Source organism: Haliotis rufescens, unplaced genomic scaffold (genome assembly GCF_023055435.1).
Source record: "Haliotis rufescens isolate VD_foot unplaced genomic scaffold, xgHalRufe1.0.p SCAF_13, whole genome shotgun sequence".
NCBI classification, from domain to species: Eukaryota; Metazoa; Mollusca; class Gastropoda; order Lepetellida; family Haliotidae; genus Haliotis; species Haliotis rufescens.
Window position 1 is genome coordinate 13,172,563 of NW_025963813.1, and position 15,485 is coordinate 13,188,047.

Here is a 15,485-nt window from a genome sequence, read left to right on the forward strand (position 1 = left end):
CTCCATTATGAAAACAATTTGTTTTAATGCCGCTCTCAGCAGTATTCCAGTGAAATATATGCAAATTGAATCTTGAATCTTGAAATTTCCGCAAATAAGTATCACATGCAGTATACAGTATATCAACTGCAATATACTGTATACAACATTCAGTATGTCGTGTGTCGCGAGCTCTGCGCTGGGCTGGAGCACACACTTCCTACACCTCTCCCTTCGGCAAACACATCACGAGGGTTGCAACGAGGTCACAGGTCAGGCGTGCACTCGTCAGTTGTCTAATACGGTCAAGAGTAAGATCTTCCGGAAGACCACTGCACTGGAGGTATGTGGATTATTGAGGAGGTACTACGTGTTTGGAACTGGGAGTTGAACACTAAGCACTTTTAGAGAAGAGCTCACAATAAAACGTTATGGACTCGCGGACGGACTTGTGTTTTCATTTCAAGACGTACATTTATCAGGTTGAACTTCCTAACTGTAACAATAACTGAACTTTACGCCTTTTATACACATTTGGGATGGGGCGACAATGCGACAACGAGACATATTTTGACCTTGAAAATGTCGCGTTACGGCATCGTCGCCCTTTTGTAAAATAAAGAAAAGGATTATCAAAGAGCGACAATGCGAACACGCGACAATGCGACAAATGGCCAATTGTCGCGCTTTTGTTAATTTTGACACGTTTTGCTTGTTTTTGTAAAGGCGTCAATGCGACAATGCGACAACGAGACAATGTCCCTTCCATAGTAATCCGTTCAAATAAAACTGAGTTATGAAATAGAAGTCTGACATGCCAGTTAAAAGATAGAGTGTTGCATAGATCTTCAATCAAGGGTTATCAATAATGGGGCGGGTGATGAGTTCAACTGCATACGCTGTGATTAACAATAAAGCTCCGAGTCAATACACATTTTGTCAAATGTATGACATGTATTACGTGAATGAAGATATTGTTTATACTCGTCCATGTTTTTGACGGACAAAATAATTTACATGCTCGGTAAAAGTGAGGACGGGCATCATTGTGTGTTTCCGTGCTTTGTTCAGGTGAACATTTGACTTGTCCTTGCATGTGTTTGTGACGGGTGCCACTTGTGTGGCAGGATACGCTCACCTTTTCCCGAACACCCATTGGATTACCTGAACCACTTCGGATTTTTATCCCACATCAGTCTGATACACCATGATATAACTGAAATACTGAAATACTGTACAGTTAAAAAAGATGTTTAATGCGATTACCGTAGTGTGTTACTGCAACTGTTCATATTTTGTGCAGTGATGTTATGTAATATGTAAAAGAAAGCATATTCAATTATCCAATTGATTTGAATAGAATATACTTGCGTCAGTGTATTTTATTAACGCCCCAAATCGTAATTTAAACACATAAAATAACAGATCACGCATGGTGCCTTGACTTACTACTAGATTTAATGGGCCACCCCGGAATAAAATAGTTCCCCCAAAGCGAGGAACATATGTTTTAGTATATTTACAAGAAATATATTCCAAACAATATCCTCATTAGATGAGAAGATCTTTTACAGAATTACCTCAGTAAGTCAATTACAATGACTAAGCGTTGTAATACATTTACATCAAGTACAATACGTCAAAATGGCCGACACGATAAACGTGTCGGGAGATATTTCCGAAGTTGTTAATTAACCTGTGGCTATTTCAAGCCTTTGGCATCACTGATCAATTGGCCGATCACTGAAAGGTGATTGTGAAGATGTGTCAAATAGATACTAAGGTAAATTCATAGATTTCTGTAAATTGTCACTGCGACAGTTTGGATTTTTTTTTCGTGTTTTTTTCTCTCTGGGATGGTTTGTAGCGAGGGTATCCTTAAATGGGCTTGCAACCACGCTTCTGTATGAATTCGTACCAGGAAATTCCAAGGGTTTTCCCCAGGAATGTGGAAGTAGTCAGTGTTTGCGCCTTTTCAAGAATACAGTCACGTGAAGAACGTCATGTGACCGACCTCGCGTCCAAGTCGTATATCTTGTAAACTTCAAATTAAAAAATTAGTTATTGTTATAACCAAATGAAACACAACCCATTATCCGATAGGGTAACTGTACATAGCCGTTACCACAATAAACTTAGTAACATTGTTTGGTTTGACTTCTTGGCGCGTGTCTGAATTCCATTAACATGTTACATATCCTAAAACTAGCTTATCAGCAAATCTCGCTGCACTGCGCGCGACAGATACTAGAGCAAGGCATGCCAGAAATACGAAACCTAAAGCTTCCGAAAGGAAGCCTTGGATATCACGTGCGTCGGGGGACCAGCGCCATCTGATTGGCCGTTAACAGTTGTACAAGGCGGAGCAAAAAGCATCGTTTTTCCGTCCATTTTACGCTTGAAAAACTCGACCCTTTTCTGGACACTTTCTAGACGCTGACCAATTAATCAATTTTAATGAATTTTTAGTCGTTTTTCCGTCCAATGACCATATACGGAAAAAAACGACGTTTTCGTGTTTGCAGTGTTAGTACATGGATGAACAGAGTGATTAGACACATAATATTATATTAGTACATGGACGAACAGAGTGATTGGACATATAATATTATAATAGTACATGAGCATTCGGTATGATTAGACATATATTTATGTATTTAAGATGTAGGTACAGAGTGATCAGAAATATTTTTGGCTTTGCTGGGATGTTAGTGAAAAACATAAATTGCCCCAGATAATTCTTGATAAAAGCAATTATGCAGATTGTTGAAAAAAACATTTGTCTGCCAAAAACATTACATTGTTGCAATGTATTTTTCTTAAAAACATATTCAGGCTGGAGGATGTCAGTCATAATACGTGCTAGACGTTCGAATTCATTAGTACGCCACCAAACACGTCCACGCTTATACAGAGAGTCCAGAAGTAATTTTGAACTTCTCCGAAAACATTAAACGAGACCTTCGGCATTGTCTTACGTTCTAAACACTATTGGCGTATGGCTAGAATGTGTTCACTTTTATTAACGGTGGAACAACACATGGTAGCAGAGCATGAAGATTGGCTACATGCTGACGAGTAAAAAAAGATTTGATGGGCTGATTTCTTGAAGCCTGGATTCTGATTAATCGATCCTGAAAGTTGACTGTGTGACCTTGGGCACCGTGTGCGGGGCCAATCATTAACATTTTGTGTCTGCAGAAATCTGCAATGTGCAGACTGAGACACATTGAACATACTGGCTACCTCTTTCAATAGCCTCTGCAAACAGCCCTTAGACGTTCATCACATTGTTGACGACACATGCCCCATCTTATCACAAATACTGCATTACAGCAAGAGTGGAGAGCTCACATGTTACTGTGGATAAAACATGACGCCCAAACCCACATGGAATTTCATGTTCCATGTGCAATGTTTCGGGGGTGTTGGAGCGTTAGGTCTTGGTTCTGAAACCGTTCCATCTCTGGCAGTCATATTTCAAAGCTGAACTTTGTTCTGGCGACTGATCATTATCATATATATTTTAATGACCCTCAACTTGTTTTGGTGAGTATATGTTGCCAACATCATTTATCCGGGAAGGGGCATTTCTGGATTAGTGGGGTCCGGATTAACAAGTTTCACTTAATGCAGGAAGTGTTAAGCTCTGTTGGCAACAAGTCACACCATGCCATTGATTCCAGGATTACTCGATTGCCGATAAATTAAACTGCCGGGTGAAAGAAAAGCATTCACTTGAAAATTGGATTTTCATATTTTAGCCACCATCAAACATGGGTGTATACTTTCTTTTGCGGTCTGTGTTTACTTGTTTATCAGATGCATAAGATAAATAATAAAAATGTTGAGTTACTGGAATATCGTCTTCATTATTTTATATGGGCCGCCTTACTCTGAAAATGTCCACAGGCTAATCGTATATCTGCTTCAGTGTATGATCGCAAACACCATTGTATCTAGAGATAGTGAGATGCAGGCGGAGTTTGTTTGTTCTTAGCAGGGGGACTCGCAGTGATCAGACCAATATAGGCAAGATGCATGTACATGATATGTGAATATATACAACATGTCGAGTTCGGAGAAGCCAGCATCGAAAGATGAGAAATCCCCTGTAGCATTCTCATGTAGGTATAACATGCGCATTGTTATGACAACCGCAATGGTATCGTTTCGCTTTCAGATGAAATGTTTAATAATGTATATTGAAAGTATGGGGTTCAAGATTATTGCACTTATAGAGTCTATGTATGTATGTATGTACATACATACATACATAGACTCTATAAGTGCAATAATCTTGAACTCCATACTGTAAACATAACGCTGTATCCTTTGGTGACATTAAATATATTAACAATATATTGGCTAAAAAACTCAAATTGTTTCCCGAATTTAGTGCAAGTATGTTTATATTAAAAGTGCACGCCACACCCCATTTAAAGAGTTCACCCTCTTTTCCTCAAAAAATTGAATACGCGTTTGTATTCCTTTGTAGTATCTTGCTTGTGTTCACAACGATGGCTGCTGGCCTACGTTGGCTGGCTCGGATGTATCATGCTATACGCCGCCCGTGCCAACCTCAGCGTCGCCATCGTGTGCATGGTCAACGACACCGACACCAATTCCACGTCGTCGATATCGGAGGTACAGTTTCCAACCACCTCATTACCATCGCAATGTTATGTATCTTCAAATGTCAATAGTGGCTGATCATGTATCTTCGAATTCGTATACTGCTAAGACGTGGCTCGATGTTCATACTATCAGCCTCCGGTTTCATTATCCTGGATTGGCAGGCTTTGAGAAACCTTGAAATCGCTTGGTCGTGATATATTTCAGACCTTTTCAGACTGGGCCATCCGTGTGCCCGCTTGCTTACTGACTAGCTCTCATTGAGTAAAAAACAGAAGTTATCGTTCTTGAAGTGTACCAATCCTTCAAACAATCTACTTACGCTCTTAAACTAAGTCTATCTTAAAAAGATATCCGAAAAGGTACATATTTAGCACCCATTCCAAGTGCTGCTTAATCCCCCAAACGAGACTGACATCATCTTGCTATTTGTTTTAGCATGAATGGGCTTTTCTACACATAAGTCATATGCTGATAGTTGTAGCAATGGTGTCGTGTGTAGAATGCGAGTTCCACTGTGACGTAATTAAATCACGTGTTACTTTATGTCTTTCAGTATATGTACTGCATCAATCTTATATATGTGAATCATACATGTTAACATGCCACATGCCATCTATTCAAATACTTGTACGTTATATTTCCAGCATGCCGAGTTCTACTGGTCCAAGGGAGAGCAGTCTGGAATCCTCAGCTCGTTTTTCTACGGCTACATATTGACACAGATTCCCGCGGGAATACTGGCGAGTAGATATGGCGGGAAGTACGTAATGTTTATCGGGATGCTGATTGGCTCGATCGTTTCACTGCTTCTACCAATCGGCGCCCGGACTTCCATCTACCTGGTGTATGTGCTGCGCGTGATTCTTGGAGTGTGCCAGGTAGAGATGATTGTCAAACTGAAAATTTACATGCCATATAGTTTGTAATTTGCATGTTTGTTTTCCATTATCGCAATTATTGCCGAGAATGACAAATTCACTGATGGAATGGTGCAGACGATATCCAAAACAATTATTTCAGTTATAATGAGGCTTGAACAACAAACCAGTCGAACAATTCCATCAGTGTTACTCTTAACCAGCACTGAAGCACATGACAAGATGCTTGTCCAATGAAAGATGTTTGTTTGATGACCTTCGGTATATTTCTCTTCAGAACGTGATACCGCATGTGGTGTCATCCAAAAGACAATATATAACTTTTGTTGACATTATGTTGTACTGTACTCTCCCCAAGGAGTCTTGTTTCCATCTCTACAATCCCTTTGGGGCAGATGGGCGCCGCCATTGGAGAGGACAAAACTCACTGCTGTCTGTTATTCAGGTAAATCAGATTTGAAGGTTTATATTTCTGATGAAATCTTTTTCACAGATTTTATGCGCATATCTATAGAACCATTATAGAAAGGACATTGTCGTGTTGTCGCCTTTACAAACCAAAGCCCAAACCAAAGAGCAACATCGTTCATCTGACCTGTCTTGCGAGGTTTACAAGTAAAAACTTTAATAATGGGTGAAATCAGAGGGCAGCAGCAACGAGTAACAGGTGCACGGCGGACAACTGCGGCTTGGTATCTCAGTGGGTGAGATCTCGTCACTTCCCGTGAGATTCCGTCAAGATCTTGTCGTGGGTGCACTTCTGGTTCCGGTGTATCCCTGCATGAACCAAGACCGGAAGTGCCGCCATCTTGGAAACATACCTCAAAGTGACTCTGTCCACAACTCATTCATGGATACAAGGACGGATAACTCAAGTACAAAACCACTTGCCGCCGCTCAAACACTGTATAAATCTGAACACAACAGCACATCTTTTTTACCAACAAGTCAATCATTTGCCTCTACTGACTGTTATTACAGACTTATTTACAAAATATTTCCACCGCCAATGAAATTACTTACATACACCACCTGTCAACGAATCGAAGTAAATGTTGTGATGATTTGTCAGTTCGGTTCACTTCCAGTGTATATGCATGAAAAGTCACTGAGAAATGATGTTTGTAAAAATAATTGCTTGAATAGGTTTATAATTGCCAATCTTGAAATCAAGCTTGTTTATGGACTGACTGGAATTTTTGCCACAGATAGAAGTGGAAGCCTTTTGGTCATTATTGTAATATTGTTATTAATTTGCTACATTCCAGGAACTCAGTTTGGTAGCATAGCAACGTTCGCTATATCGGGGTTCATGTGCATATATGGCTTCGATAATGGATGGGGTTCCATCTTCTATGTTACAGGTAATTAAGATATACACAATCCGATTCTTAAGTGGAAATATTCATTCACAATTCAACCGATTATTCCTCACACACAACTTGTTATAAGTGTGTTCCTCATATCCGTCCTTGTTATAACCTATAATCCATTTTGTTCGTGAAACATACATTGTACTGTAGATATGACCACAATAAATATTTAATGACAGTATTAATGAAGGTACCTACCAAAGAATAAGCTGATGCGCCGTGATATTACTGGAATATTGTTCAAAGCGTGGTAAAACCAAGCTCACTGACTGACTCACTCACTTATTTACACAGAAATGTGTCAGGCATCATAAATGTACTCCTAATTATGCCTACTAATATATATATTTTTGTTTTGGACATACAATCCGTATGTAGGGCCTTCACATTTGCCAAGAGGAAGCAAGGAAATTGTTCAATCTTTGCAATCAATAAATTTTATCTCCTCAGAACTAGTTTGATATCACCCACTTTGGAACAACATTGTTTATTTCCCGTCAACAGGTGGAATATCGTTGTTATGGTGCGGGCTGTGGTATATAACGGTCGCCAGCACACCGGCTCAGCACCCTCGTATTACGAAGAGAGAGAGGAATTATATTATCACAAGTATAGGGGAAAAACAACAGGTATCGTCCTTTTATATCTACATGATTTAAATGTGTTACATATTTTTTTAAAGACACAACTTAAATACTACTAAATGTGATTCATAACCTAATGGTCGAAGCCTTTCCTTATCACACGGAAGAATCGGGTTCATTCTCCAAATGGGTACAAGTTTTCAAGCCCTTTCTGTGTGTCACCAGCTGAGATATAGCAGTGGTTTCACCAGAAACGGCGTAAACATAACTCATTACGTTACTACACAAGATATCCATCAATCTAATGTGTTTGTTGTATTATTATACTTGTGTTTTTCATTTCCCCCCATAAGTTAGACTCACATTGAGTCACAGAAATAAGGTAATCGCATCATAAAAATATATATGTGACCTACCAGCAGAAAAAAGACATAATGGGTGCTAGGATACAATTGTGTTGTGACGTCATTAAGAAACACTTCCGTAAATATCGCGGAATGTACAAGCATATCTTATTTCTCTCTCGTTTCTTCGTAATGTAATACAAACATTATTTTAAAACATTTCAGCATACATATCTACGTTCGATAAATCTAACATTACATCTAAAATAACTGCAATTATTACATAAACAGTCTGAAGATTTTGCAGCAAAACGAGTCAAAATGTGTGATGCCATGTATCTCTGTAATAAATATACATTTTATTTTTGTGTTCCTAGGATACTGTAGTTTTAAAATATAATGAGAAGTCTAATTGTGACTGTTCACCCATAAGGTCCCTTATCTCAAGGTTTACATATGTCAACAAAATTCAAATGGAGCCAAGCACACTGCCTTGGGGTGAGGCAAAAAGGACCTGCTAAATCATCCCAGATTTAGATTATATTCCCTTGTTAATGCACGTCCGGATACACGTTTCACTGTGTCTTCTCTAACTGTATCCTTACTAAACATTCCCTTTGGGACTGGTCATTAATTCTACCTCCACGTACGGTTTACATTAATTTTATAAGTATTAACTATGAATTGAACCATTGTGATGACGTCAAGCGATTATTGTTGCAGCTGCTTCCGGGAGTTTTATGTTGATATATTATTCCTCTATAAGTTTGCAGAATACCTTATATTTGCGTCTCAGTTCTACTTGACTTTGAATCAATTGCAACAACAATAGCATGACGTCATCATCGTAACAAGTGCATTTCAAAACAAGTACAACTGAAGCAACTTTTGGTCATTATGCAAAATTATAGAGAAATCATTTTTCAACCATAATGATTTAATTTGAAAAAATCACACGGACCCGTTGATTCTGGAAGTAGAATCAACTCACCCATTCGGAGCTCGTTCATTTTTTCCCGGAATCAACAGATTGGAGCGATGTCTCTATAAGTAAACACATGACATATTAGCGTTGTTATCTAGACGTTCTCGACCCCATGGGCCGCCCTGCTGAAGTCACCGGCGCTGTGGGCGTGTCTAACTGCACACGTGTGTTGTAACTGGATTATATACACACTACTGACCAACATACCAACATTCCTTAAAGAAGTGCTGGATTTCGACATAGCCGAGGTGCGTATGTAAATAAATTCGACGAATGGGTATTTCGATACAGGTGGACAAGAAACAAATAATATTTTAAAAATGATTGTTTTGCTACAATAGGTATTAAATGTGAGATAAAGCTTCAACCTTAAGAAAACCTTATTTGTTGTTCCGAATTCCTACCGGCTGAGGGCGCTGGGGAAGCCTAGTGGTTAAAGTGTTCGCTTGTCACAGGAAGACCCGGGGTCGATTCTCCACTCGGATAGAAAGTTGACCCGATATTAAACGAAAAGGCTGAAACGAGATCTAACTGTCACACAGTCACTCACTTTTAATGTTAGTTTTGATACAAGAAAACATTGATGCAGAGCATCAAAGTTCTCCGCCATATGTGATGCCTCACAAACGCATAATTATGATGTTACTGAAAGGCATGAAGGAGCATAATTATATTAACCACAAATAACATAACGCTGTTGTGGAAAAATATATTATTTATTTTGAGTATTGGGCAATACAGTTCATACATGTGCATAGGATAGGTCTATTTAAAAGTAGTTTCTTGTTTAACGCCGCACTCAGCAGTATTCAAGCCATATGACGGCGTGAGTCTGGACCAGATAATCCAGTGATTGACACCAAGGGCATCGAACTACGCAATTGGAATATGATGTTATGCATCGACCAAATCGGCGAGCCTGACTACCCAATCCTGTTCGTCGCCTCTTACGGCAAGCATGGGTTTATTTAAAAAGTAGATCGAAGGAAATGGAAGTAATTTCTGGCACAATTGTAAACATGTTGAAATAGTATCAAAACTGCCAACAACATTCGCAGATGCACATACTCAGATAATAGATGATCACATTCTTTTTACACTTGGCATTTGGTTATAATAATGTAAATGAAAATAATAAGGGCTCCATATGGCAAAAAAGTCATACTAGATAAGGTCTTTTTGTCACAACCACAGATGCACATACTCAAAATATTATCACGTAGTTGGAGAACATTTCAATACCGGGACCAATCTACAACGGAGATTCCTCGTCTCTTGTTTTCGTTTTTTGGTCAGATTCTTTTTTTTGTATTTCTTTCTGTCAAAGAATAGTAATTGTGATCATAATGAGTTGAGTTACTTGGTCTTTTTCTATGTACTGTTTTTTTATCCAGTGTCAGTGACTGTTGTGGAATGTGGTTTACTTGTAACAATTACTAGTTTGAGTTTATATGATGATGATATTTGGAGCACCTGTGACCGGGCCATAAAACTGATTATGACCTAAATACCCCTCATAGCCTTCGGTGTTAACTATGTGACTGTAGAGAGCTGTGCCTTCATCCAACAGATTATCGAGGTCAGTATAACACAGTACAGACGCAAATAGATTTGAGCCATGGGACACAAAATATATGATAGCGACCAAATTCGCCGACACATTACTCCGATTTGGCTTTGACTTAGCTACCAAACGTTTCACATTTGGCTATGTGCGGTGCAATTATTAAAAAAAACACGGGGGACTGGGTTAATTCAAAATACGGAATATAAATATTCCAAATATTTCCAGTGAACATGAGTATTCAAATATTCAAAAGTGTGGTATGTAGAATGTGGAATTCAGCCATATTACTTTTAAATTGAGATGTCGTTTTTCATGAATAAGCATTCTCAGAACATATATCATATTATGACGTTATTTACGATCTCCGGAGTACAGTTCTTCTTTTGTATGCACCGTGAAAATCAGAAAATTAGTCCTTGAGGAAAAAAGGACATCGGATTACACATGAATGGTTTAATAATGTCAGCTAATGACCAGAAACGGTCAGATGCATCAATTAACTACAGAAAGACGATTTGTGAGTATTTCTTATTGCTTGAAAAGAATAGCATCAACATTGCACGCACATGATTTGTATGTTTTGTTTCCGTAAATGCGTGTCTTGAAATTTCAAATAAACCAACATGTCGACATACATGCTACAAAATTAACGTTTCCCGAAGAATAATCAGCGTTGCTGTGTGTGTGCAATGTATCCAACATGGATATTTTTTGTAAATGTATGTAAATCGTTTGATTTTCTATAATAAAATCATCATTGCTAGTTGTGTGTATTGTGTCCATCATGGACATGTTTAATGTTAATCGATTGATTTTTGTCAAAAGAACGGCTTGCTGTCGTCCATTCCCTACGTGAGCCAGGCCGTGTCTGGAATGTTGACAGGTCAGGTGGCCGACTACATCCGGTCAAGGAATTACCTCAGCACAACGGCCACGCGGAGGATCTTCCAGATCATCGGTCTGTAGATAACTTTACATCCTTGCAAGGTTCAACCAGATATACGGATCAACGCAAAATCTCAGTCAATCGCTGGACTTAATTCTTTAATAGTGCACAGGGTTGAGTTGAGGACACTATTAACATATAGAAAACGGACAAAGATTACACATATTTTAACACTTACATTGAGTACTGCAAATTTTATTTTGTGATTTATTTTAACATCGGGTCATGTGTTCTGTTCTTCCCCATTGCATTTAGTTTGATCAATGACTTTTTACAATAATATTATTCACATTAGACTACTACTTAGAATAGGTCCCCAGCAACCTATGCTAGTGGCAGGAGACGATAGATCGCGTTGTGAGGCTCGGTCGCTTTGTAGAATGTGTGTCATCGTGCTGGACGGCGTGGGTTTTATTCTGAATATGAGTAAAGTGAAGCCCCAAATTATTCTCGCCATGATTACTCTGAAATTTTGTTACAAATGACCTGTGTTTCACAGAGCTTGTGATTAGTTCACTATTCTCTGGTCAAGCACACTTAAGGTAGTGTGAGCGGGTGGGAAGCGAATTGTGGTCCAAATGAGATGTTGGCAAGATGATATGTGTGCAAAATGAAATGAAGGCAAAATAAGGTGTAGGCAAATGAGATGAAGGCCAAGTGAAATGTAATCAAAATGAGCGGAAGGCGAAATGTAATCTAATCTAAATGAGATGTAGGCAAAATGGGAGGAAACAGAGTGAAATGTAGGCAAAATGTCTGGAAGGCAAAATGGCAAAATCATCGGAAGGGATAGGGAAATGTAGGCAAAATGAGGGAAAGACAAAGAGAAATGTTGGCAAACTGATTGGAAGGCAAAGTGAAATGTAGACAAAATGGTCCGAAGACAAAGTGAAACAAAGGCAAAATGAGCGGAAGGCCAAGTGAATGCAGGCAAAATGGTCGGAAGACAAAGTGAAATGAAGGCAAAATGAGCGGAAGGCAAAGTGAAATGTGGCAATATCATCGGAAGGCAAAAGGAAATATTGGCAAAATGAGTGGAAGGCAAAGTGAAATGTTGGCAAAAATGCGATGTATACAAAGCGAGGTGTAGGGAATATGAGCTGCAGACAATGTTGGATGCATTATGGAACCTCTCCGTCATAGGTCTTTGGTCATTGTGGGTGACAGACTGAAGCTACCGGCTGTGTATGCAACACATGCTGCACCTCAACACAAGACTTGATAGTTGGTAGAGGCAGTACTGATCTGAATTGTGATGATAAGAGTGTCTCTGCCATGTACATCCTGCCTCACTTGTGTTTGGATATAGTTCTTGATATCTTTCAGCCAGGAATGTACAGCGACACCCCGTTTATCCGGATGGTAGCACTCCCAGTGAAATCGTCAGGGTCATAACATTTCCGGATAATCTAATCATTTACAAGGTGTAATGTCCATCGTGTATAGGAATACATAATGATTCTTACCAGTAATCGCCCAAGTAGTGGCTTTCCGTACTAGTGGGGTTGCAGGCACGTGTTTTTCTACCAAATCTATCATTTTATATCACAAATTAGGTTTTATTTCAGCCTTCGTGGGGGCAGGTGCGTGTCTGATCGGGACAGGGTTTGTGAGCGTGGAGCACCGCTACGTCGCTGTTGTTTTGTTGACGATAGCCATGTGGTTTGTTGGGATGGCATCTGCTGGCTACATTGTCAACACTGTCGACTTCGCTCCAAGGTAGGGTTTCTTTATCTTGTTAATTCAAGATGGGGAAATTAAGTTTTTAATGTGTTTCATCCTGTTTTCAAAAATGTGTCGGATGGTAATACAAAAGATGTTATCGTTAAGAAAATAGATCATGAGATGACGTCATGTTTTCAACTCTTTGGTAGGCCTTGTTTATCTGCGGTGGTGTCACTGAACACTGATGTAGATATGTCACTGATGTGTGTGAGTATACAGTGTATCGATATACAGTGTGCGGATAAATAGTGTCGTGATATGCAATGTGTGTATATGCAGTATACCAATATACAGGAAGTGGATATTCAGTGTACTGATACTGAATGTGCGAATATTCAGAATAACGATATTAAGTGTGCGGATATACAGTAGTTAACTTACCAACATAGACACAGTGTGTCAACCAAATTGTTGGTGTACCCTATCGGCATAGTAACGGAGTATGGCTCAAATAGGCGTAACCATGGTTACTCATTCCTCCATGGACAGCTGTGAAATTCCGTGATATATTCAAAAATATATATTTTTTCACTGAATGAAATGATGTCGTTTTATCACTTTTTGAGTATGTTTGTTATCTAACACCTTTCTGAGCAATATACACGTATATCAGAGCGTCATTTCCTCACATAGTTCATGTTTGTTTATATGGGTATCTGTGTCTCAATGTCGACATTCATGTTGCAGATACGCTGGTATACTGTTCGGTATTTGTAACGCTGCTGCGACGGTCCCGGGGATGGTGGCGCCTCTCCTAGCCGGTGCCCTCACCCCAAACGTAAGTAGAAGAGTTGTTATCGGTTAAGTTTTGTATGTTATGTTTAACGTTGTACTCGGCTATTACAGCTTTACGACGGCGGTCTGTAACCAAGGCAACGAAACTTACCACCCGATCCAGTAAGTCGTTTCGTACGACACAGGACCAATTCTACCACGGTGACGTCATCATTTCATATACGGGATTGTTTCTTATGATGTAATGTCACTTGTAACGATTTGTGGTGACTCAATAAATCTGCTAGTAGTCGGTTCCCGCATTCATACTTATTTGGATTTTCTTCAGCTGTTTAACCCCACACTCAAGCTACTTATGATCTAACGATCTACCCATGTCTGCGTCGTACTGTTTGGCTTACCTTTTACATTAAGATGACATTCCTCAATATGACTGAATACTGTTATACGGCGTTAACCCAACTCTTTAACGTGGACGAATGAATCGGTGCTCACACTATCGATCACTGTTTTGTCAGTTCCTGACTAAATGTTGCCAACCTTTAATAATAATAATAATAATAATAATAATAATAATAATAATAATAGTGGCCATTTGATATTCTGGGAGGGGTGTGTACCTGTGATGTTCTTTCAGTAACATCCCACCACCCCCACCACCCCCACCACCACTACCAAATGGTCGGCCCCCTACTATTCACTCAGTTAGCTGTCTGACTGGTGTAGCCTAGTTGGCAAAACGTTCACCCGAAGACCCGAGTTCGATTCCCATACAATGTCAAAAGCCCCTTTTCTGGTTCCATACACTGTTGAAATATTGCTTACCGCGGCGTTACACTATTATCACTCACACACATTTCTCTCCCAACAGAAAACTCAGGAAGAATGGCGGAACGTGTTTTACGTGTGTGCGGGATTCTGTGCCCTGGGAAGTTTGGTGTTCGGCACCCAGGCCCGGGGGGAGCTGCAGCCCTGGGCCGTGGACCAGGTGGAGGTAGACGTGGGGGAAGGGCAGGAGGTCCCCGACGTGTCAGACAGAGCTCTGGATACCAAGGACACTTTTGACAAGAAGGCAACTACAGATACGTCAACTCATCTGTAACAGTTTTCAGGCTAACAGAATACCACATACATCGGATACAGTGAACCTCCATTAGCCGTATCATTGATATAGAACATATGTTAACCAGACAATTTTACAGAGAATGAATTCCAATAGACGTTCTGTGCAAGTGGTCCCTGGAATTGAAACCACCACATAAAACGCCATGACATTCACTGATAGGTGTTATATTGTTAAGCAGAAAAGTATCTCTAAAGAACATGTGAAGTTAACATGTTGAAAATATGGGGCCCAAATAGGAAGAACGTGAATCCAAATGAAAGTAGTATCTTTCAATGTACCAAAGCACGACTTGGAGATTAATAAACACGAAGAATTATCTTCACCAAAAACATTCGTCATGCCGAAGACCCGGGTTCGATTCCCGACATGGGTACAATGTGTGAAGTCCATTTCTGGTGTCCCCCGCCGTGATATTGCTGGAATATTGCTAAAAAAAGGCGTAAATCCAAACTCACTCACTCACTCACTCACTCACTCACTAATAAACACGAAGTATTATCTTCTTTAAAAACAATTTTTTTCACATTTCTTACACAATTCTTTTCTTATGCATACACATACGCCCCCACATCGACCTCCAGACGTAGATAACTTAACGGCAGCTA

General features: G+C 39.6%; 1 protein-coding gene across 1 annotated transcript; it reads left to right on the forward strand.

Moving 5' to 3' along the window:
- Window positions 1-4,007: 4,007 nt before the first annotated feature.
- On the forward strand, window positions 4,008-15,306 carry LOC124124330 (uncharacterized transporter slc-17.2-like). Its single transcript, XM_048394206.1, has 11 exons — window positions 4,008-4,106; window positions 4,478-4,626; window positions 5,262-5,495; window positions 5,853-5,940; window positions 6,764-6,859; window positions 7,373-7,497; window positions 8,880-9,029; window positions 11,174-11,306; window positions 12,863-13,013; window positions 13,707-13,797; window positions 14,626-15,306. Exons 1-11 carry the CDS (start codon window positions 4,049-4,051, stop codon window positions 14,854-14,856), a joined length of 1,506 nt encoding a protein of 501 aa, XP_048250163.1. The 5' UTR covers window positions 4,008-4,048; the 3' UTR covers window positions 14,857-15,306.
- The last annotated feature ends 179 nt before the right edge of the window (window positions 15,307-15,485 follow it).